We start from the raw sequence: 24,937 nt of genomic DNA on the forward strand, positions 1-24,937 counted from the left end.
ATTACGCTTCGAGAGAGAGCGAAAGAGGCTGTAAATGTAAAACGAATTTCCTGAAGAAGAAGATCGAATAACCGGAAACATCCCTCCGGCTTTAATTGCTAATCGCATTCGACGCGCGCTCCTCATCTTATCGCATTATACGAGCAGTGGAAAACAGATCGCGTGCGCGGTGTCTTTTAGGGCCCAATTATGTGCTCCCGTTTTGCTTTTAGCCACTACACCTCGATCGCTCGCTACCGGAAACGAAATCCGTCTATACGATTACTCATACATAGTACATGATACATCGAATCTTCGTACATTTCCCTCTCCTTCTCCGCCTACACACACAATGGACGTCCTCCAAAAATCTCGTGCAAGAAACCAGTTCCGAATAGCAAAAAATACATCCCTCGACTCGCGCGCGTGCATTCTCGCAAAGGGAGATTTCGGGATCTGCTGCATACACACCGCGCGCCGTCCTTCATGCATTATTAAAGCGCTGCAGCGCAAAGTCGCGCGTGTGGGTAGCAGTGGCGACAGGTTAAGGTGGTGCAGCGCACAAGAGTATTCCTCTCGTCGCATAGCGATTGGGATCGAATTTTATCTCTCTCGAGAAGGGGAGGACGAGAGGTAATTGATTGGCTGCGGAATCGAATTTGAATTTCCGTGCGTCTTTTCCCTTTTATTTCGCCGTTAAATTTCAGAAAAAATATGAACGCACCGCGTCCCTCGAAAAAGAGAGCATTAATTAAAATCCAGCCCGACAGGACAATTCTTATTCATCGAAACAAAAGAGGAGAGCTTTGCCCGAAAAAGGGCAACCGTGTGCGCGACACTATACACCGCGACGAGAGCGATGCATTTGCATTTTAAAACGCGCGCGAAATCGGCCGCGAGTCTTTGTGCACCGGCGGCTTTTATTCGGAGCTGTATACGCTTCGAGCTCTTTCACGTGTGCTTCGAGCGGTTTACTTTTCAAGAGAAGAGAAGAAGGGCTGAATGAGCTGTCGTGAGATTAGAGGCGAGTGGAAAGCGCCGCGCGCCGGGTTTTGTGTCGAGGAGTTTGAAAAGGTTTGACCACCGGCGATGACGTGCGCGCGCGCGAGGGATTGTTCGGTTCGCGCTAAATGCGCGAGCGTGGAATGTTGTTGTCGGGAATTGAAATTGAGAAAAAATAATCATCAATATTGATCGGGAAGTAATTAAACCGCGTGGTGTGTTCTCTGATACCGGCTCTCAAAATTGAGTCCGAGAAAAAGCATTAATCACGTGGGTAACAACGTCGGGCACTCCTGGACTGTACACGTTGACAGCTCTCGGATGCACACACCGCGTGTGATATGAAATTCATTTCGAATTTTAGATCGATCAAAGCTAGACCGAGAAAAAGCTCGATCGAATTGCCAATCTACCTTCCAGGAATCCGCGAGAGACGACAATTACAAATGACTGCAAAAACGCGTAATTGAAATCCCTCGCGTCTTCTAGAAAGGCATCCGTCCCGATTCGTCACGCTCGGATCTTTATTTGCACAGCGAGTGCGTATACGTAAGGGGAAAAAATGAATTCGGCGCAAGAAACGACTCGGCGATTCATCGTTATCTGTGGCGGGCGAAAATGAAAAAGGCGAGAGAGAGAATATAAGGCGTGGTTAATTGCGTCGGGAGCTGGCCATTTAAAGCCAAAGAACGCGATCGTAATTAAAAAGTAAACTCGCTAACAAGACGATCCCGTTTCGCGGGTAGGAGGAGCTTTCGATTATCGCGGGAATATAAGCTGCCGATTCGACACGCCGGAGAGTCTCCTCTCGAGTGTGTGCGAGTGGGTAATTGAAAATTACGTGCTCGGGGCTTCTGGTATTGCCTTTTCGGTATTGTATATCGAGGCGATTGCTTACTGGCTCGTCATCTACGCGCAGTGAACGTGATTCGTTATCTCGGAAAATATTTTTCTCTGAGCTCGATCGCTCTCCCGGACATCGGAAATCCGACAAGTGGCTCTACCACATGGTGATGGAGATAATCGACCCGTCACCTCTTACAGCTTCTTTTTGTCGCGCGACGTCGATCGATCATAGGCTTTTCATGAATTGACCGTCGCGAGATAAGCCCGAAAAGTGTATCAAAACCGCTCTTTTGTTCGGCTCCGTTATTTTTAAAAATATTTTCAAACACATGACGCAGGCAACTACCGTTTTTCTCGTTCCTGATACCCACAGTAGTTACTTCCCTTCGCCTCCTTCCCAAAAAAAAACTTTTTCTCACGTATAAGCTCCTCCAACGAATTATCAATCTCCGAACACGTAGAGCTATTTTTTCAGCCTAGCGTATAGACGTCGTCCCTCTTCAAAAGTCCGCCCCGAACCGTGAAAACGACTAATTTTCTCGACGGCGCGCCGAGGCATACAAATGCGCTCTTTCTTCCTCTCTGGTATTTTAATGTCCGAATTTTTAGGCGCTTCTCTTTTTTTACCCGCCCACTAGCTTTGAAGCGTTTTTTCGACACGATCACGTGTGCCGCTGCGTTAGTTTTTTTTTTGTAACAAATTACGTTAATAGACGCAGCTCCGATAATAATAATTCTACGAAATATGTAGAGTAGAGCGTCATTAGCGAAAAGTCGCTTTGGCGAAAAATAAAAGCATCGGTGCAAAAAGAGGAGGCATAATTTTTTTGAAAAAAGGGACACACAGCGAGACCGTAATGCAGCAACGCCTATATCCGAGAGAGGCTCGAACGAGAGACGAGAGAGAGAGAGGGAGAGAGAGAGAGAGAGAGAGAGAAAAAGAGCGGGAGAGAGACACCACAGACACATTGTCCTGTCGTGGGACGTTATTTATCTCGAGGTTTTCTCTCTCTCTCTCCACGGCGCGGTTCCCTCCGCCCTACCTCTCACTGCATATAGCTATACAGACACAGAGAGACCGCAGACGAGGAGCCGACTGTGTGTCGATTCGGCGAGAAATCGGAGCGCGCGCGGCGTTTTTTGCCTTACCTTCGAAGAATATCGCATTATCGAGAGATGCGTGATTTAATATAAAATAATAAAAGGAACGAGGAAGACCTCCACCGCAAAAGCAATCTCCGCGTAATAAAGTCGAGGGCGGCTGTAATGTACACGACGTGCTCGCGCGCAAGCGCATAAATAGAGCTCCCCATTGTGCGCCTCGGCAGCGGCGCGTATAAATGGCGCCTGAGAGTACAGCCGCATATTGAGAACGTAAGCGAGCTGCGCTTACGCACTTTGCATATGCACTCACGAGAGATGAAGATGGTGTGATTTTGCGCGTCCCGGTGTCGTGTATGTTTGTGTGTATATACTACATTGTGAGCGACGCCATGCTGCGAGTGAGTTGGAACACGGGAGTTTTTCCAGGGCGAATATGAATGATTTTACGGGCGTCGACGAGGGCTTGTTGTTTAATTAATCAGGGCTGAAAATCTTCCTGCAGTCGAATTTCTGGGAACAAGATGAGTTCTGCGTCTGAAGATCGTCATCGAGCCCACGCACTGAAATGCATAAACGCGAATGCAGGGCACGTACCGAAAATCCACACACGTGTAAAACCTCACACGTGCCGAGAGAGAGAGAGAGAGAGAGAGAGAGAGAGAGAGAGAGAGAGAGAGAGAGAGAGACGAGGGAGAGACGAGGGAGCGAGATAGAAACGTGACCGCGCCTTATTCTACGAAAGTCGCGTATAACGCGCAATCAGCAGCTACCGATCTGGTCTCGTTTTTTGGTGAATCTCCCGAGAGAGAGAGAGAGAATAAAAAATTCGGTAAACCGACTGTATACCCGAAGCTCGAGAGAAGAAAAAAAGAGGAACACACTGGCAAAACGAGGGGATGCACTCTCGAACGACACAGAGAGCGAAGGAGCGCGAAAAAAGGGAAGCCACGAGAGAGCGAGAGTATAAAGGCTACCCAAACGAGGTACGAAGAAGAGGGAAGGAGTCCACACACATATACACACATGGATGGTTAGATGGAGCCGGATAAAGCGAACGGGTAGAGAGAGCCGCGAGGAAAGATCATCCGCGAGATAAGGACACACACACACACATACATACGAGCTCCTCTTCTTCGAGGCGTGTGTATAGGGTAATGCCGATAGGAATCTTTCTCGAGCTCTCTGCTGTATACGAAGAGAGAGAGAGAGAGAGAGAGAGAGAGAGAGAGAGAGAGAGAGAGAGAGAGAGAGAGAGAGAGAAAGAGGTTGTACGTATTTATGGTAAGGAGCCGAGCGAGCATGCCCTCGAAGGACGACGACATGCCGTATATGCAGCCTATCCGAGCTTATAATCCCCCGCTGAGTATGTGTCCCAGTCATCGACGTTTTGGAATATTGAATTCCGCCGAGAGGAATATCAAGCAGCGATGGGTCGCTGAACTTTGCCTGTGTGCGTTTTCTCCTTCGCGACTTCAATTAAAATATCTGAGAAAGGATATTTTTTCCGCACAGAAAAAAAATCCAGTAGCCTCCCGAGATAAGCATCTCGGTCCATATTCTTCCCTGCGCGAGGGGCTATGTGGTACACGGAACAGGGAAAAATCGAGCGTAACGAGAAGAACAGCCGAAAAAAAGCTGGCCATTGTCCTTGCACGGACAATACAAGGCTGTAATAATCTACACATCTTCGGCGATATTTCATAGGCTGCAGCGAGTTTCATGAAGATGTCTCGTTCTCGAGCTTCTTCTGCGATTTATATTCAAAAAGCGTATAAGCGTCGTGTTGCAGGGAAGCTTAGCTGCGCAGCCGTGTGATGACAGGCGCGTAGGAGGATACGCGCGCGCGCGCGCGCGCGCGATGGTTATCGGGTGCGAGTTCGTTCACACCAAGCCGAGTTGCAGCTCGTTTGAATTTTGAAGCTCATCCCTCGGAGGACACGGATCGATTCCCCGAGAATATAGCTTTTCACAAAGAGCTAATATCCTCGCAGGTTCCTCTCTCTCTATAGACAGCACCTGTGCAATCCTGCATAATATTCTCTTTCTTCGAAGCTCTTAGGATCCTTTTACGGGACGTGCTTCAAAAGAGCCACGAAGAAGCTTCCTCTTCACATTTGTTACCTTTCCCTCTCTCTCTCCGCTTTTGATTAAGCTCCGACGATTAGCCATGACAAAAAGCTTACAGCAAAACACTCGGAATTATCATCTCTCTGGAGAGGACCACCCGAAATACCCCGAGATAAAACAGGAAGTCCAGCAAAGCGTGTAAGAAGCCGGAGTACAGGGTGTTGTCGAGCGAAAAAACACGCGAGAGAGAGAGAGAGAGAGCGAGTCTCTTGGTACCTCCTCGGAAGAAGTGAAAGGAGAGAAGAAGGAGGGAAGGGTATAAAATATGATAGCGGCATTCGCGAAATATGAGACCGAGACACGTCGGTTGCCTTCTCGGCAACAGATGGCTCTTATCTCGTTGGCGGGAGCCTACAGTCGCGTTTCGCTGATTTATGCAAATCTATAAATTTCCATCCGCTTCGATTGAATCATTCCATATAATATAGCCGCGTTTATATACGGGGAATAGCTCGAAGCGAGAGTCGATATAGCACGCGGTACACAGGAAGAACAAAAAAGCCTTACGAAATTCCGAATTAGAAAGGATCGCGCGGGGTGAGGCGGTCGCTGCGACGCGATAAATTCCGGTGAAATCACGGTAATTGATGCCGTATACGTTTACTCTCGCGACTGCTCAGCACGGGGTCGTTCTCGAAAAGGGGACAAACGTTTTCCGATACGCGGAAGACTCTCTGATAAGACGGTCATCGACATAAAGTAAAGAAAAAAGGAAAATCGCGAGCAGCAGGAAACTTTCACTTATAAGCTCGCAGATAAGCATCTCCTGCGATTTCCCGGAGTCGGCAACGAGACGACGGGTAGGGGCGTTTTCCTCATGTACGCGTCAAACAATTAAAAGAGCGGGGGAATAAACTAGTTTCGCGCGAGCGCGGTTGTCATCTCGGAAGAATTTACCGTCGACACTCGCCGTATGTTGCCAGAGAGAGTGAGTTATATCAGAGGCTATTGGGTTTCCCTTTGTCGCATACGACATACATCTCGTCGGGGATATACAGCACACATATAAATAAAAAATGCTCTACGTACCAGGCATGCAGACGCATCTGAACGTTCCAGGATCGTCGAGGCAGGATCCGTCGTTTCTGCAGGGATGTGACTCGCACTCGTTGACGTTGGTCTCGCATCTCGGCCCGGTGAAACCTTGCGTGCAGTTGCAGGCGAACGAGCCGGGCGTGTTGACGCAGATGCCGTCGTGCTCGCACGGTGAACCTGAAAGCAGATCGAGGTTGTAAAATAAATTCGTGCATATATGGTCTATATAAAGTTTTCCGCGCTAACGATGTTTACGTTTCCGATTCCGATCGGACGTGAGCGCGAGAGAGCAGTCGCTGAAAGGCGGAGGCCTGTGTGCAGCGCATGATTTTTCCCACGTGTACGGCGGCGGAGGCTGACTTTCTATCGATCGACCTCAAGCCGACACTGCTCTCTGTGTGTGTATGTGCTCTCGAGTTGACCGAGCAGCAGCAGCAGCAGCAGCTGATGAGAACGAGCCTCACCGGAGCCGATACTTTCACTCGGGAATTCTCGAGGAGAGAGATGTATATACGTGTATAGAGGCTCTGCTCTCGCCCGCAATTATCGACTTCTCGTGTGTACGCACCTTTAATTCGGTCGGGAGGTCGAGCGGTGTATTAGGCGTCTGTAATTGCCGGAATTGCGGTTTGTGTACAGCGGAGATTTGCATTTATGGATTATATGAAGCCGAAACGGCCGCAACGTGCGCGGAATGAACAGCTCTTGAAGAAGACAAATGCATAATAAACTACCTTAATTGGCGAATTCTCAGCCGGACGACCTCAACGAGCCGAGATTGACGACTAGATTCGTACAAACACACTTGCATCCCTCGACACTGACGTCATATATCGCGAGAGATAAAAGCGTTTTGTCGCCCGTGTACAATTATCGCCTCGCGGAATAAGACACAACGCCGGCATCCAGCCGCCCTTCGACAGCCTTGAGAGAGAGAAAGAGAGAACAGCTGCGCACGCGTCGCTGTGTATAAATGCCGAGGGATAATTATGCGACGAGAGACTAGACATTCCTCGGGAGATGCTTCTTTCGGCGCTCGACTCTCTGTGCTGCTTTGTCTTGTGTGTACTACAAGCTATGCTAACGCGTCTTAATGCATACGTATGAGCGATGGTATCGTTACTTTTTTCAGAATATCTTATTGTATCCGGCTAATGAAGTGATTCGATAAACCATGTTCCGAGCCAAATTCAATTCCTATATACTTCATACTACAATCTTCCCAGACACCGACCGTAAGACGACACGCTGCAGCAGCAGCACACCTTGAGCGAACTGCAGGTAGCAGTCTGCCTTCGGTGGAGGCGACCCAGGAGTATCGGCTTACTCGCCCGCCGAATTTCTCCCGACAATGTACCTTTGTGTGAGCTGTACCTCTGCAGGTAGAAAGTTCGGCCCTGCGGAGGATTTTTCGGGGCGCTCTCTGTTTTCGAAATATCGCGCGCATAGTCGAACGGTAGCAGAGCGCGGTGTCGGATTGCCAGGTGTACGTGTCTGTTGGGCAAGAACGGATATATCTATAGTTCTCGATGAATTCGTTGGCGCAGTAAAGTTGATTGTTGAACTTTGATTCTGAGCCTCGAGGCATCGGGAAAATGTACAGTGTATGGTAGCGTTAATAAAGTCACTGAACTACTTCAGATAGAGATTAGAATATAGAAAGTTTCCGATTAACAGAATTAACGTTTTTACGACAAACAAACGTGTTTATACGTAGACGCGAAAGGTGTACATACCCTCGCAGAAATTGCAATCACAAGACCGATCCCATTAGACGCTATCACGTATGGAAGGAGAAAGTCTCAGCCTCCCAGATTGAATAATTAAGTGAAACCTTCTCGGATTTAACTCCCTGAGAAGTGTTATAATTAAAACCCATTGTGACTCCGATGTTATACACAGCGCAACGGAGAGAACTCATCCGACTCGGCAGCGAAGAAGAAGAAGAAGAATTCGCCATAATTTTCTGGGCGTACGATAATTGCGCCCGTCGGCGAGACGGCGTGTAATAGCTCTAATCCTCGCTGGTGGTTGCGCATGCGTACTTCTGGTTCCTTATCCGCGATCTACATCGCCCCGAAGGAAGACGTAATGTGCGCGAAAACGTTGTGCGCTAATTTCGCTAATGCTTATCGATGTCTCACTGCATTACGTATAATAACATTTTTGTCCCGGAGATATGAATCACGTCGAATCGCGGCCTATAGATCACGCGGATCGATATTATAAATTTTCGAAAAATTATCCTCTCACGTGTACATAACTCACTCGACGTTTCCTCCGGCTTATTAGCCAGATGCTCTCGTATTATAATATATAGGACTTCTAGTCCGTCCGTGGGTTTATCGTCCGGAATCGGTACCGGCTTTTCCTGGCGGTCCATAGACGCGACAGTTTATCACTGTCGGAGACGTGAAAACACCTGTTATACCCACGAGCACAGCCGGAAGGGTTGTATCAGCTCGCGATACTTATCTATAAACTCGTGTGTAGTAGGTATTTAAAAAACACGTGTATAGACGAAAAATAAAATCTCGAGCTCGAGAATTCAAAAACGATAAAACACGAAACCCCACCCATCATGCCCTTAACGATTGCATTAAAATCCCTGATGCGAGCAAACAAAGGCGACTTTTCTAACGGTTCTCGCTCATAATGTACCTCGCTCGCAGCGGCAGCACACGATAAATAAGTCCGCGGGGGCTCGCGCGCGCGCGTGCATTAACCGCTGCGAGAGACAAAGACACTTCATTAATAATCAGAAGCGCATCTCCTTCCTTTGTGTCGCGTTCGCGGTATACATCTCCACGCCTCGGATATTAATTCGAGACCGGGTATCGCTCATTAATTGCGCGAAGGATTTTGTTTTGACTCTTCTTTGATTACGCGGCGAGGGCTTAGAGATTAAACGAGATCGTTATACGGCGCAGGGATTCGATGTGCATACGCGTACTCGCACACGCGAGAGATTTATGGGGTTGGTGGTTTTAATTAGCGAGTTTTTTTTTTGCTTTGACCGTTTTAAGTACGGCATTGAACTTAGCTATCGGATTATACAAACTTTCAGGGCTTAATTTATGCTTTATTTTATAAGGCGTAAAGAGCCCGCGCGGTACCTTAATGCGTCGTAAATTTCGTCGGTTGAGAGAAAAAATCGACGAGGAGATCGGTATATTATAACGACTGGCCGATTAGTTTCAATTTCAAAGCCGCGCGCCGGATTGAAACATTAGCCATGAAAAGCGCGTAAAACGAGGTAAAAATTTGATTGATTGGCCGAAGGGATGCGGTCAGCGCGTATAAATCCATCGGCTGTCAAACGAATATAGACATTAAGAGCTTCGGTATAATCGTCGAGCCACGAATCCACAACGCCGTCTATAAATCCCAAGAAAGCCGGGTATAATTCGAGCGACAAAAACTTCCTGCAATTTTCTCCACTTCGAATTTGAATATCTCAGAGCGTCCTCGTGATCATCCCGGGGCTAGCTCGTGATGCGGCAGTCAATCCCAGAGGAGAGAAGAATGAGAAGCGCAGCACACCAGCGGAGAAGTCGTCGCATCTCTCGCGATCCGTCCTCGGGCGGCTTATAATTCGATCTCGGCGATCGATCTTTCCGCGCACGGCGCGCGCGACTTTTCAATTTGCCGCCGTGGCGCAGCAGCTTGCGAAACCCCGAGAACGCTTTCCCACACGCTTTTGGGAATAGCCGACAATTAACGGGTCGGAAACGCGCGGCTTTTCGGCCGATTTCAATCGGCTGGAATGCAGCGGTTTATTCGTGACGTAATGATAATGTATACATGGGATACGATTCTTTATGCGATGCTGCACCGGATGAGCGATCGCCGAGGCATGGATTTTAATAACGGCATAATTAACAAACGTAGTATGTTAATCGCGCGTATGAATAAAGCAAGAAGCGGACGCTCGCTCGGCTAATTAGTAAATTCATCTCAATTATTACAAAACACAATTCTCCTCGCTCTGCCCCGACGAAATCTATATAGCGGCTGCGCAGGTTCGTGTATCAGTGGGTATCGACGAAAACCCGTACACACACGCAGTGATTTAAAGCGGCGCTGTCCCCTCATTAATCAAAACGCAGCAGCAGAAGCCCGGGTTTGTCTCCGTGAGATCGCGCAGTAGGGGCAGGTCATTAATATCGATTTATCGATCGAGACTCTCCGGCTCTTGTGTAATAAACCTTCCTCGGCTCCAGCGCGGCAGCGGGTATACCAACGAATTAGAATATTAGACACTTGGCTCGATGAATTAATTCGTGATGACATTGAATCAGATAAAGCTTATATAGGGTGGGGGGGGGGGATCTTACCTTGTTTGCACTCGTCGATGTCCTCGGAGCAGTCGATTCCACGGTAGCCGCTGGTACAGGAGCACGTGAACGAGCCGTTGATCGGGCTGGTATCGCAGACGGCATCCTGGTGGCAGGGATTCGACGTACAGGCGTCGTCCAGATGGCAGAGCAGACCTGCAAACGATGGAGAAGAATTTTAAGAATTTTCCACGAGAAGCAATTTCAACTAAAAACGAAAGTGTGCACGCTGTTCGTCAGCAGCAGCAGCGGGTGCAATTACGCGAGCAGCAGCGCCATATATTTCCTCTTTCTCTCTCTCACACAGGTTGTCGATGCTGCTGCTGCTCTCGACCCCCTTAATGATGTCCATCTTGGGGGCCAGGCTTTTGTTTTATAGCCGTGCGAAAGCCGCGGCTGATTGTATGATCCGCGCTTGCGAGCGATTTCATCTTTCTAGCCACGCGCGGCCTTTGTCTCTTTATACACGCACACACACACACACACAAAATGCTTTCATCGCTCGAAGACGCAGTAGAGAATTTTTAATCAACTCGAAATTACTCCCGCGGTGTATATCGACCATATCAAGGCCTCATTACCCATCTCGGCAAAAAGCGCAAAAATATCCACGCGCGGACCGACCCGAAAAATGCGCGCATAACCCTCCTCTTATTAAAATCGGCGCTTCCCGGTGAATATTCATCCGCGGCTGCTTAAACGCTTTCTCGAAAATTGCGCGGCGGCGGTAGCTCTCTCCATTAAAATTCACGAGCGCCCAAAAGGAGAAAAAGAGAGCAATAAACGAGTCGGAGAGGATAAATCTCGTCGAACCATATACACGCGCACGCGAAAAATCCGGTTATCAATGCTTCGTCTCTTTCCCTCTCGTTATCGAGTACGTACCAGACGACGACGACGACTATATAACATCGCGTGAGCTGCACCTGCTCGACCTCGACTCTCGATAGCTCTCGAGCCGCGGATATATTTATATCGTCGTGTGCATCTTGTTTCGCGAGATATACCAAGTACCTACACCGGCTACCGATTTTCGGCGTTACCCGTTATACCGCGGTGCACGGCTCTTATTATCCTTATACTCTCTTTCTCAAATTCGTCCCTTATACTCAATGAGTATGTACCGCACATTAGCGAAAACTCATTAGCATACGTATGTACTCTTCTCGCATCAAAGACGGTTCCATATAATTTTCCTATCGCTCGACTGGAATCGAATTGAGTTTCCCGCAGCGATTCAAAGGCGGCAACCGCAGCTGCGATTCTTTTTTTTTTCCATCGTATAAAGTAGTGCGCCGAAACGCATACACGGACAAGAAACCGCGCGGCGCGTAAAGGTCGGCATGATTAATAGTTTATCGCGGCTCGAGAGAAAACGGCCCTTCTTTAGCGATTTTCCTTTGGTCGTCCGCTCGCGAGCGGCGAAAAACGCCGCGAGTTCGATTAGCGATCGCCGATTACGGCGCGCGTGAGTGTGTACACGTGTTGCTTTATACGTATAGGTATGCGTATGTGTATTCCCGACGGCGCAGCTGCGCGCGCGCGAGGAGGTATGCATGTACGCCGGGGAATCTTGAGGTTTTTAAACGCGAGCGTAGGACTGACCTTGCATTAATCGAGAGAGAGAGAGAGAGAGAGAGAGAGATATTTGCTCTTTTCTTTTATTTTTATACACATCCTCGCACACGTGTGTGCAGCAGCAGCGTCGTCGGGGCTTTTTCGAGATCGTTAAGCGTTGACGAGCGCACGCGACATAATTAACGTAATTTATCGTCGCGCAACGTTACGAAATAGCTCGATTTAACTGGATTTTAAAAAAGAGAGACTCGTCGTGGGAAAACGTGACGCTACGCTTTCGATCTAATCAGGTCAGTGTAAGAAGGTATAATACACAGCGTAGAAGTGCATTTTCGACAAGAAAAAAAACCACCGCGGTTATCCAATTAATTCGCGTGTACAAACACTTACCGGTCTTTCCAGGCGTGCACTGGCAGAAGAAGCTTCCCACCCTATCGATGCAGGTCGCCCCGTTGAAGCAGGCAGCTCCGGCGCAATCGTCGATGTTGACACTGCAATCAGGTCCCGTCCAGCCGTTGACGCATATGCAGGAGTAGCTTCCGTGGCTGTTGGTACAGGTAGCGCCGTTGTAGCAGAGCGACGGCCTGACGGAACACTCGTCGACGTCGTGCTCGCACTGGGTACCGGTGAACGCAGGTGGACACAGGCACGAGTACTCGTTCACCCTGTCGATGCAGGTCGCTCCGTTTTGGCAGAGGTTGCCTATGCAGTCGTCGATGTTCTCCTCGCAGTTTTCGCCTTCAAAGCCTGGAACAAGAGATGGGGTTGTTTTATTGGATGTGTGTACATTGCGGATTGATAATGATGTGGCGAGTAGTATATATAACGTAAGGTATCGATCGATCGGCTGTGATTTATAATATCCCGATGATGTTTTCATCGGGTAGCTCTCAGTACGTGTGTGTTGCTATGGACTACTCGGCTGTCCATCGCGAAGTCTAATCATCACGTAATGGAAGACGTGAGCATTGGTAATTGGTAATAAAGCCATTATTCAATGAATCCGATGCAGGGCGCTAACGAGTAGTCGCGAGACTCGTCGCTTCTTCTCGAGGGAATTCAATACCCTCTTGGAGGAAAAGTACGGAGGAGAGAGAGACTGATTGGCTTCATTTGTTATACGACTCGTACGCGCTGGAATGGTTTGTTGAGCCCATCATTGGCGATGTCTACCTAAAATAGCCGGATTTAAAATCTCATACACTGCATTGACACACTACGCGCACGTATGTGCCTTTGGCTTATATTTATCGCTGCAACAGCTCTGCGACAAAGACAAAGAGAGACGTGTGTGTAGAGAAGAGAGATAACGACAGAGAGAAAGATGAGGTCCGCGCACTGATGGGACCACCTCGTTACGTCGGATTACGCACTGGATTATAATGGTTATGACGGTTATAAAGACGAATCGTATACAGTCAGTCACATCTCGGGACGTCGATCGAGTAGTCCGCTTCTATTTATTTTTTATACATCGCAGACTCTTCGCGCTCTCAAAGTAAACGCTGAATCTCCGACGGCGCTTTTTCCGAAGAGACTGTGTCCGCGCTTCAATCAACAACTAAATTAACCGTGACGAGGCGCTGCGCTGTGCTGCGGCAAAAAACAGCGAACAAAAGCGCGGAGAGAGAAGCTATGTCAAATATCAAGAGAGAAAGAGAGGAGGAGTATACAAGAGGAGAGAAAACCGCATTCCTGCACCCTCGCGCGAAAAAAGAATCACCATAAGCGCGGAACGGCCGTGAAAAACGCCATAGTCAGCTTCGTGGAAATGGAAGGGATCTCTCGATCGATCCGTCAAAGTTTAGCCGAGACAAAGGGCATTGCACTTATAGTTTTAGAAAGATATACCAGATCGTTGCACCTGAAGAGTCGATCACCTCCGATTATCGGCGCTTCGCGAGTCAATTTGAATCTCCCGCGCTGTCGATCGATTAGCCACGGGATCGACTCGACCTTATACATTCTAGCCTATACGTTATACTTGTATCGAGAGAGTTACAATAGAGCAACGGACAAAAAGAAAAAAAGACGCCGGAGGAGGAAACCGCAGAGATAAAAGACGAGTTTCTGCCTGTTTTTTTCGTGCGGCCGCGGGTGACAAAACTGGCGTAGCGAAGCCGATTCCGGCGTGGTGAGCATTAGGAGGCCGCTCAATTTGGAAAGAATGGAGCGAGAATTAGCCGCCATTGTTGGTTCTTTTTTTTTGATAAAAAAGTGCGTCGGCGGTGGAAGATTTCGTGCGGTCTGCCGGGAGGAAAAACGGTGGGAATCTATAATGCTGTCATTCGGCTGGATTCGGTATGGTTCCGCGGGACGATGACGATGTCGGAATGACGTTTCGCAAAAGCCCTTGGGTAATTGAGTACCGATTGAGATAAGCTCGCTTATTGAGAAGAAATTAGTTATCGCTCGCGCTGCATTTCCGCCGATAACAGCGACCCTAGGTTATACCTGATGCGATCGCATACCTATTATTGAATTTCACTAGCCAAAAAAATAAAACGACGGGAAAAGAAGTCTCTCTCGTGAGCCGGAGGCTGACAAGGTTCCTCCTCGATACCAGAGCGGAGCACACATCGCGAGCGCGCACATTATAGTCCAAGAGGAAGCCGCCTGACCGCAAAGAGAGGCGAAACCAGCCATGATAACAGTTGCGCGAGCGCACGAGAGAGAGAGAGGTGTACACAGATACGGGCCTTTAACGCGCTCTTTAACGACGCAGCGCGATAACGGCGCCACACCACGTGGGAAACGAAAAATCGACGCCGAAAGATAATCTATACGACTGTGTCTGTGTGTTGGTTGGCTACTTCCGCCAGAAGTAGAGAGAGAGAGAGAGAGAGAGAGAGAGAGAGAGAGAGAGAGAGAGAGAGAGAGAGAGAGAGCGAGAGAATAGTGTGAGAAAAAATTCGGGATGTTTTGCCGAATCGGATACACTCGCTCTGATTTTAGCGAGCGTATTTTTAGAATCGAAACGCGTGTGAACGGGTTTTTTAATTCTGGAGCCATTATCGCGATACCACGAGATTGCGCGTGCTTTGAGAAATAATTCGAGCTGGTATCAAGTAAAAAAAATCGAACGCAAAGCTGCAGTACACATCGAGCGAGCGAATCGATAGAGAAACGTACGATCGAACGATCGCCCTTATCGAGTGTGCATAGCCGAGGAACTCGCGGATTCCTCGGTTCGCTCTCCCCGGAATAATCACGCGGAAAGGCCATTTCGTACGGAGTTATAGGTGCGGAGGGCCTCTTGCCCGCGAGGAGAGGGAACTTCCGTATTAAGCCAATGTCGGACTTCCTGCTTGCATCTATTAAGCCGCCGGCACTGCTCCGCGCTCCAAACTTGGTCTTACGTGTGTATACCCGCGCGAGAGAGAAGAGTCTCTCTTTCTCTCTCTCTCTCTCTTTCTCTCTCTTATGTACCCCTTTCTTGGTCGGGATGGAAGAGTTAAGAGGCTGTACCTCGTTGGAAGAAGTATCGCAGGGACAAAGAACTTATTCGTTAACGATTTTTTCCAGCTAAATTTTCGCTTCTCTATCGAATGCAGAGATTCTCGAGCAGACGTGAACGAAAAGCCGGCGTGGAAGGAGCCTCGAACAAAAAGCTCGAGCATCGCCTGGTTTTCTCACGCGATCTCTGCACTGCAAGCATAATCCCAAGTCTATATCGGCACGACACAGACGAAAACGTTTTCTTTCTTAAACACAAACATCCACGTGTTCCATACGGATACACATTGGCAAATCTCGAGCGAGTATATTATTGACTCTGAAATCGTGCCTCGCTATGTACGTCTATACATTTATATGTATGCACGGAATCATTAGGTCGATAACGCGCGCGGGCGCGCGCATTACATTACTGTTTTATGAGTTATGGCCGAGCGTGCGGCGGCTTATGCTGATTCCGCGAGATTTAGTGTGCTTTCCGCGAGCTAACTGTAAATTTTCGTGCGGGCCGGCTTGGCGTAATGATGGAGTTTCCACGTGTAATGTGAGAGAATCCGCGTTAAAGGAGGGCGCGAGTGATTGACTGCAGCGCTCGATTCGATATAATCGTTCGAACAATCGATGCAGCGCATATAGATACATGTATGCTTCCTTTCACACACATACACACACACACACACACACCTGTAAACAGTATATATCCAAAATCCCGGCGCGAAGAGGAAGCTCGCGAAATACACATCAGCGGTTCTCGCGTTACACAAACACACGAGCACGAAAAATCACCTGGTGCTATACGTAGCGTGGGACCATGAAGGAGGATTATGACGCCTTGGGATTTTCATGCGCGGCGCCTTATTACGCGGGCCGCATCGAAATCTTTCTTATACACGTCCCTTTTTCGGGCGTATAAGCTTTTGTGCCGGCGTAAGGGACGTGACCCGAGCGGGAAGAAAAGTCTCGGCTGCATAGGAGAGATCACGCGCGCTGATACGTACGTGCGGATCGAGACCCGAGTGCAGTGTATGAAATCTTCTGGGAATCGCTGCGCGCTATCCTGAATCGAGTGACGTGGATGTTAATTGGACGTTATCAAAAAATAAAGAAGTGTCAACCACCTTCCCAGAGTGTATAAGAATTGAAACAAAGAAAAGCCGAAGGAAGTGACGTGCATCTCGGGAAGAGCCAAGAAAGGAGCAGCAGGACGAATCGATTCCCGTTAATATCGGCGAACAAAGCCGTCCTCTCGCTCTTCTGCACATATTTGCCCGGCGATTGGTCGCGCGTTTTTGTACACGCTCGCGAAAAGTCCGCCCGAGCGCGACGAAGACGACGACTTCATCGGTTTTTGCGCTTAAAAATCGATTACAGCATTGAATGACGTTGATAAAAGTCGATCGCCACACTAGCTCTTTGTTCTCGTTCCTCTCTCTCTCTCTCTCTCTCTCTCTCTCTCTGTCCGCGAAGGGCGGTAATTAAGAATTAAGATCGATGACTGTACCGAAAAGCCATTATTTATGAAACTCTGACCTTTTTCGAGCGATAGAGGGAAGAAGGACACGGCGTTATATTCATCAAGAGCTTAAAAGCGCGAACCCCTCAATCAGACTATTTATTATTTCGCTGGGGAAAATAATGACATTTATAGACGAAAAAGAAGGCGTTAAATTACAGCGTGCGTGTGAGTGTATGTGTACGCACAAAACGTTTCTGCGCCGTCTGGAGAGAGAGATTCCTCGATCGCGCATGTATTCAGTGTGTGTTCGAGAGGCAATAATTATAGCGAGAGAGTTCGTGAAACCCGTCACTCGCGCGGGACCCCGAAATCTTCTGTTCCCACGTATCCGATTTCGCAAGAAGAAGAAGGCGCCAAAGTCCTGCGTGTATGCGGACTAGTAGTCATCAATGAGGCGCCCGCGCGATGTTCTCTTCGTTTAGAGATGGGAAGAATAAGAGATGAAAGGTATATTTGGTAAAATAAAAGCAATGACGATAAATTTTTGAAAGTATGAAATCGATGTGAAGATCCGAGTCAATATCAGGGAACGATTTTCCAAAAAATCCCAAAACTATACACAGCGAAAAAAAAACCGACAGGTGATATCGAAGCCATTATTCCCCGGTACTCAGGTATACAACGGCAGCATCAGTAGGCCAAGCGCGCTCCCTCCGAAAAGAAGAAACTCCACGCTACAAAACGGTCCACCTACGCTCTCCCTCCCCATACACTTGTGTGTTTCCCACACGCGCTCTCCCTTCTACCTATTCCAAGGAAAGAAGAAGGAACTTGTTGTGTATTTTCCGCTTTATATTACGCCGATCCCCAGCTGCACTTTGTACTTCTTCATGTCGTTTCGATTTCGAGCCTCCATAATACGTGGAATCGTTCTCCTCTCCCACAAGTGTTTGCGCGGAGATGAAGCGAGCCAATGAAAAGCCCGTTAAGAGCGAATTGAAGAGAAGGGCCGCGCGTGTGTTTATGTGGGAAAGCACATCTTGATTTTCAAGTAGCTTCCGATAATGATTACACAGGATGAATAATTAACAGCGTTTCTAAATTGGTACAAGACGAATGTCCCATGTGCGGCCGCCTGAGAAAGAGAGCTGCGTCTCTCGGAAGTACGTGTCGAAGGGTGAACTGGTCTAATGAAGAGAAGACGAATGCGCGCGTGGGCGAGCGAGCAACTGGTGCTTAATAAATCAAGACGCGCGCGTATGATTTTTTCTCCCTTAGAACGACGAGGGTAATTGCGATTTGTCGGCGCCCCCGCGGGATGATTATTCATGTATATGGGGCTAATGAACACGAGGAGCTGCGCAGGCAATTTATGTAGACACTTGTTGAACGATTAAACCGTTCGCGTGATTATTCAATACGAACGGCTATGGTATAGCGCAGATGGAGAATCAATTCTGGGATGGCGAGCATAAATAAGAGCTAAGGCGGAAGCGACTTGGGAGATTTTCAAGAGTGAGAGAGAGTTATTTGAAGTGCTTTTAGTAAAAACGTCGGGCTCGCGTAGACCTGTCCAAATATTTCAACCGGATTCTCGTCCCTTTCTTCTCTAAGTATGAATCTTCAAAAATACATAAACGGATGACCCTGCATAGGAGCGAGCGTTTAAAACAATAGCCCGAAAATCACCGCGTCACACACACCCCACACGGAATAACTTACCCACCGCAGAACTGACCAACCCCTTCCTGATCTCTTCGTTACTATGGTCAATCTCTCGCGGGGGAAGGAAGTCCCGTTGCCGATTTTCACATGGTTCTATATACGCTTGCAACTATGTCCGTCGCCGCCAGTGGCGTATGCCTGCGGCTTCGTCGTCGCGCGCTTCCTCCCTTTGTGTCGCGTTCTTCTCTTCTCTTCCGGCCTTATATGCGCGAAATGACGGTAATCAAGCCACTCTACTGGTTTTGACTGCATACAACACCCGCGATATTGCTTCATTAGCCTTTGCCGCGAGGTGAGCGCGCACCTGCGGAGCGAAAGCCAGAGATCTGCGCGCTAATTTCGGGGCTTGGGGTGACTTTTGTTGCCGACAGATGAGGAGCGATGAATGGCGAGAGGCAAAAATGTACGTTAGTACGCGACATTCCACCCTTCCGGTACTAGAAAAAAAACGCCTCCTCAAATTCCCGCCAGGTGTCGCAGCGCCTCCCGGTCAATCCCACGAGCGAGATTAATCACGCCGGAGATAGCAACTCCCGCGGCTGCATCCTTTCACGCCGCGCGTACGCGTCGTTTCCAGCATATAGTACACAAATAACTCGGCGCTAAAAGCGAGCGTTCCGTTCGAAAATTTCCTGAACGCATCACCCTCTCTCTCTCTCCTCTTCCCCCAACACAGAGAGAGAGAGAGAGAGAGAGAGAGAGACAGAGAGCCGTACATAATACGCCTATCTCCGTCTGCGTCGCTCCGCAGCGCGCACGTGCGATCTCTTTCTCTCCGGGCCGATGCAGACTCCTCTCTCGGCTGCTGCTGCCATACGGCCGCTCTTCGGCGCACAAGAGGTGTGGCAACGTTGCCGAGAGAGAGAGAGAGAGAGAGAGAGAGAGAGGGAGAGAGAGCGGGTGTGCGTCCCGCGCGCGCGCGCGAGTCCCGGTGTGCGCCGCGCCGCCACGAGTGCTGCCACTGCCGCTGCTGTTGCTGCTGGTGGTAGGGACTGTGGGAAAATTCTCATGCCGCGGACTACGTCGCCCGCCGCCAGTGGCGCTCATTTCGGGGATACTCGGCTTTTGTGTGTATGTGTGTGTACGGGTATATAGGTAGACGACGCTGGAGGGAGAAGAGAAGTGTGCCCCCCGGTTTTGCACGCGTGGATCGAGGGGGAGGCGAGCGCAAACAAATTGATTAGGGGCGATTCCGTGTATCTTTGCTCTGTCAATCGGACGATTAACGGGGATTCCTGATTGATAAATTTTTATTATACTCGCGCCCTCTCGCTCTTCTTTTGTACTTTGTTGTACATATATGTATACTGTAGCCGTTCTTTTTCGGCGCGCGCAGACTCGCGGCGGCGCATAACGAGGGCTTCCTACTTTCACGATTCAAGATCGATCAGCGACTGCTGCTGCACAGGACTCATGCCTCCGTATACCTCCCGCCCGTCCATTCACGCTCGATCTTGCAATATAATGAGTGTATAGGCATAGGCGTGTGCATACATGTGAAAGAGCTGCTGCCGCTGTGTTTGAGCGCATAATGGAGTGGCTCTCGTTTCTGCGAATTGCACGAGCGTTCGGCTTCTGGACTGATTATTTGCGCATACGCGATTATTCAGAGCAGTAGGATCAGAACTTTCCTTCTCGCGCGTCTTTTTTACGATCGCTCGCGCTAATTGCCGATCATCGTCGGAGTGACACATATCCGCGGGAGAGAGAAAGTCGCGCGGATTTTTTGCATCGCAGAATGCAGTTCTCGTGGCGAACGTGACGTGATTTTTAAAAAATCGACCGAACCAAGGATCCCAAAACAGTAGCAGCGACGCGACAAACCGCTGCTTATGCTACAAGCGAGAGAGAGAGAGAGAGAGAGAGAGAGAGAGAGAGAGAGAGAGAAAAATGAGAGCCTCTGCGTCAGCAGTCGCTCGACGAAGCGAGGAGAAGCATCGCCAGCCGGGCTCTCTCTCTTTCTCTCTCTCTCTCTCTCTCTCTCTCTCTCTCTCTCTCTCTCTCCTTCTTCTTCCTATAAGGTTTTAAGTTAAAGCCTCTTCTCTCCCTTTCGTGTACGTCCCTCTCTCTCCGGTCCCGAAAAAACCACCGACGACGGGGCCCGCGCGCGCAAGGCACGCCATGGGGGAGCGGAGAGGAGAAAAAAATTATTTGCCTGCGAGAGAGAGAGAGAGAGAGAGAGAGAGAGAGAGAGAGAGAGAGAGGGACAGCGCGAACATCTGCACAAGGACGCGCTGCAATTGCCGGAATTTTCGGGCAACCTGTTGTGTTATAATGTAATATTACATTATGCGCTCGGGAATGTTGGTTAGAGAAGCGAGGTTTACGAGTGTCCTGACGATGAGAAAAGAAAAGGCTCCGCTGCTATCGGTATTTAGACCACCGCGGCAGGAAATCTCAGCTCGTTTTTTAGATAAACCGAGAGAAAGAGAGAGAGAGTCTACGACGACGAGATACGCGAGGCTCCAGATGCCCAGACGCGCACGCATCAGCTCTATAAAGTGCGTCGCGTCGTGTCCTTCGTCAACTCTCCGCATTATCTTAGAGAGATGAGATATGCAGAAGAAACCCGAGAGAGTCTCTGTCCCGATCAATAAACGAAACTATGCGCAGAGAGGATATATAAGTGCTCCGGATTTGATGGCTCCTCTACGGGAAATCACATGCTTTCTCCTCGACATTACAGCGTTTTAAAGTCCGAACCAATTTTACGGTAATGAAAATTCAAACAGCCGTACGTACGATACGTATATATCCTAGAACTGGTTTATATCTCTCGCGCACAGCGCGGTGCAATAGCATTATCGAAGCTGCACACGCGCAGTGATTAGAGAAAGCCTCGCGTCGGCAGCGAAGAAAGAAAGAAAGAAAGACGAGCCGTAAAAAGAGAGAAGCACAGCGACGCGGCCGCCGCAACTCACGGACAGCGGATGGATGGATGGATGGACGGACGGACGGACGTGAAGGAGCTGCTGTTGCTGCTGTTGCCGGAGAGGAGATCTCTCGTGAATTGGGAGTGGTCTGGGGAGGCGGTCGAACGAGATCGAGAGAGACGCGCACGCGAGGGCAAAAAACACGGGAGGAGAATTTAGGGAAAGGTTATACACCGGGAGCATTCGAACTCTCCCTTTCTCGTTGCGGCTGCACACGTACGACTGTGTGTGTGTGTGTCTCTCTTGTTCCGAAGGAACGAGTTTGCTAGTCCTCGGCTCCTTAAAAGGGCTCCTCTCGGTGCTCGCCTACGAGCTTTTCGATAAGCGCAATTTGAATGGGTAATGCTCGCGACGGCGTTTAATGAAGGAGGAGGAGGGGCCAGAGCTAAAAGCTCCCCAGTCATCGTCCCCTCAATTTATATCTCTAATCGGGGCGAAACAAAAGCGATTTATCACTCCCAACCCAAATCGAATTAAACCCCCCCCCCCTCCTTCCCGCATAAATTAGCCATCGGGGATCGATCTTCGATCCTCCGCTTCTTTACTCAGAAGTCCAACGATGCTCCCGAAAGAAAGCCTCTCTCTACACTAAACTTCTCCACTCTTCTCTTTCTTTCTCGAAGACGAGTATTACGGCAGTAGCTCTGGCGGCGGCACATAACGAGACAGGCTACCGGTGAGGGCCTAGAAGAAGAAAGGCTGCAGAAGCCAGGCAAGTATGCGAGACTCGAGCTCCGACTCCTTGTGCAACAGGTATAAGACAATCAACAGGTTGTTTCGCATGCCGGCCGTCGTAAAGGCACGCCGGATCTCTCTCTCCCTTCCTTTTTCTCCCATTGGACGCCTCGCTATTCAGAATTCTCCCCGCGCGAGCTAGCTTCTTCTGCGCCTCCATTTTTTTTCTACGCGCGTGAGCTCGATATCTGCGGAATATTTTTCAGCGTTTTACGACTCGTCGAGAAAAAGAGATTATATACCGGTATGGCATCAATATATTACGGGATCAAGGGCCGCTACTAATTTCGCCTTGTAAATTAATTCGAGCTGCGCGTATATCTTAACTGCGCGCGCTCTTTTACGACGCATATTCATATAAAACTCGCGATGGATTCGTCAGAAGGTTCGAATTTAATGATAAAAATACGAAACTCGCACTCATCGAGAAGCGGACAACGGCTCGGTCATGCGGCTACCATTCCTTACGAACACAATCAGGCCCCTCGACCGAGATAGAGAGTGGGGGGAAGAGGGCCCGCTTAAAAGGACAATCGCGCGTGCTCAGGGCCTTATTTACGATTTGGGCGGACGGTATTATAGAGGGGCCCCCTTCTCTCGAGGACGTATATTATCGATTTTTGCCCCTTTCTCCCGATCCTATCTCTCTTACACAGCGTATACAGTACACATAAACTTTCTTCCCTCTTGCGCGTATTTACATTTTTCAAGCTCTCGAAAGCAAAGCTCCCTCTCGCGCAGACGGACGCGTAATAGCAGGCTGTTGCTGCCGCTTCCTAGTCTCTCGGAACGACTTCTTTTTTTTCAGCTCCGACGTCTCTCTCGGTGTAATAATAATTACACTCGGCGCGAAAGTTCGCACTTACCCTCGGACAACAACGAAGCCGCTCGCTGTACTCCCTCTCATTTCGCGGGAAGAAAAGCGCGAGTCGATTTTGATTTACGAGCTGTTGCTAGTCGGTGAAAAACGAGATCGTTGAGGAGTTATCGGCATACACACCAGCAGCGCGCAGATATCGCGTTTCCAGTGCGGTGTTGCGTGAGCGAAAGAGAGAGAGAGAGAGAGAGAGAAGGATGTTCTCGGTGAGAGACGTGGCAAAAAAGTTGGAGAGGGACGTGCGTGATGTGCGGGTATACTGGCATCTATGATGGAAATTGTATCTCTCTGAGGAAGAGGGTTTCTGCGCAGAGGACAATGAAGAGATGCGTCCGATGGTTGGAAAAATTAACGATTAAACGAATTTGTAAGACATGTTGCTCGCTTTAATAGAGAAGCAACTCGTCCGCTATCTAAACCAACGTCGTTAGATCCTTCGACGCGTATAAACCTCCGCGCTCGGACTGAGAGCCTCGAGTCGCGGTATATCTCCCGGAGATAAAACCCGTGTGTAGAAGTGTGTGTGTGTGTTATAAGAAGGGACGAAAAGAGGAACCTATAGAAAGAGAGAGAGAGAGAGAGAGAGAGAGAGAAGAGAGGATAAGAGCGCGGCTAAGTGGGCGTGGGTGCGCCCGTGATTTACATATGCGTATTCTATACTTTATTTACGGCGTCGATCATCCCGCGCCGCTTTATCTCTCTCAGCTTGTGTGTGTATGTATATACACCTCGCGTGTATCGGATGAACGCGTGCGAGAGAGGAGATGCGATAAAGAGGCTCTTATGCGCGCGTGAGGCGAACAATTCAGTGTGTGTGTGTGTGTGTGTGTATGTGTAGAGGGAGTTACGAGAGAGGATCATCGTCGGGTATTAGAGAGAATTTTTGCGATTTATACCCTTGGCATTATTATGCATTGTTATACAACTCTGCTCGTTCGTAAGCTCGAAAAACGTCTATTTTCGCTGCACCGCCGCCATAAAACGATATCCGGCTGCAGCATCGTCCAGAAAACGCATACGGGCTCGACGCCATATAAAGAGAGACGTGCCCCCAAGGCACACACGCTGTTGTTTCATCTCCGCAGATTGATGATCTTGACCTCGGAGAGCTATCTCACACATTTGCTGCATGCACGTGGATGTAATTGACAATATGTGCCTTGAATTATATTTCCGAATCAAAATTTTCGAACTACTCTGACACTTGAAAATTTACACCTGATCTGTCTGTGTATAAACAGCTCGATATAAACTCGCCGCCGACGATAGTTTCTCAAGCGATAGCTCGAAGGAGTAATTGCTCGGGCGGAAAACGTACGAGGTGCCGTTGGCTCGCTGAAGGGTTGTAAGTATACGAAAATTGATTTTTGTCGTTTTATAAGGGCGCGGGGGGAGATTAACGGCTAGTCCGGGAAATTTATAGCCGGACTCGCGCGCGCAATCGTTTGTTTAGATGTATACATATAGAGGGAGCAGCTGGGCGATGGAGAGATCTAACCTGTATAGACCGCCGATATCGATCGATACTTATCCGTTTATATGGGGTACAGCGTCGAGGTTCTCTCTTCGTTGGGCTTACCTGCAACAAAAAGGAGAGGAGAGCGTTAGTTGCATAAATATATTTAGCGGTAGGTAGAGAGGTCAAAAGGTCCGAAGCTTCCCAGTGAAAATGAAGAGGGTATATAAGGAGACAAAAAGAGAGACACTAAGCAGTGCATCTTCGGTAGCCGTTCCATCCGCCATTAAA

The 24,937-nt window shown here is 49.0% G+C and overlaps 1 protein-coding gene across 4 annotated transcripts in view; it reads right to left on the minus strand.

The window, feature by feature from the left end:
• Positions 1 to 24,937, minus strand: part of LOC100119338 (neurogenic locus Notch protein) — a 175,376-nt gene that overhangs the window by 27,844 nt on the left and 122,595 nt on the right. For all 4 annotated transcript variants that reach the window (XM_031924496.2, XM_031924498.2, XM_031924497.2 and 1 more), the window contains 3 exons: positions 12,399 to 12,755; positions 10,431 to 10,586; positions 6,088 to 6,270 (listed from right to left, as the gene is read on the minus strand). In XM_031924496.2, the coding sequence (XP_031780356.1) occupies positions 6,088 to 6,270; positions 10,431 to 10,586; positions 12,399 to 12,755 (696 nt within the window). The remainder of the gene's footprint in view (positions 1 to 6,087; positions 6,271 to 10,430; positions 10,587 to 12,398; positions 12,756 to 24,937) is intronic.

This window comes from Nasonia vitripennis, chromosome 2 (genome assembly GCF_009193385.2).
Source record: "Nasonia vitripennis strain AsymCx chromosome 2, Nvit_psr_1.1, whole genome shotgun sequence".
Taxonomy (NCBI): domain Eukaryota; kingdom Metazoa; phylum Arthropoda; class Insecta; order Hymenoptera; family Pteromalidae; genus Nasonia; species Nasonia vitripennis.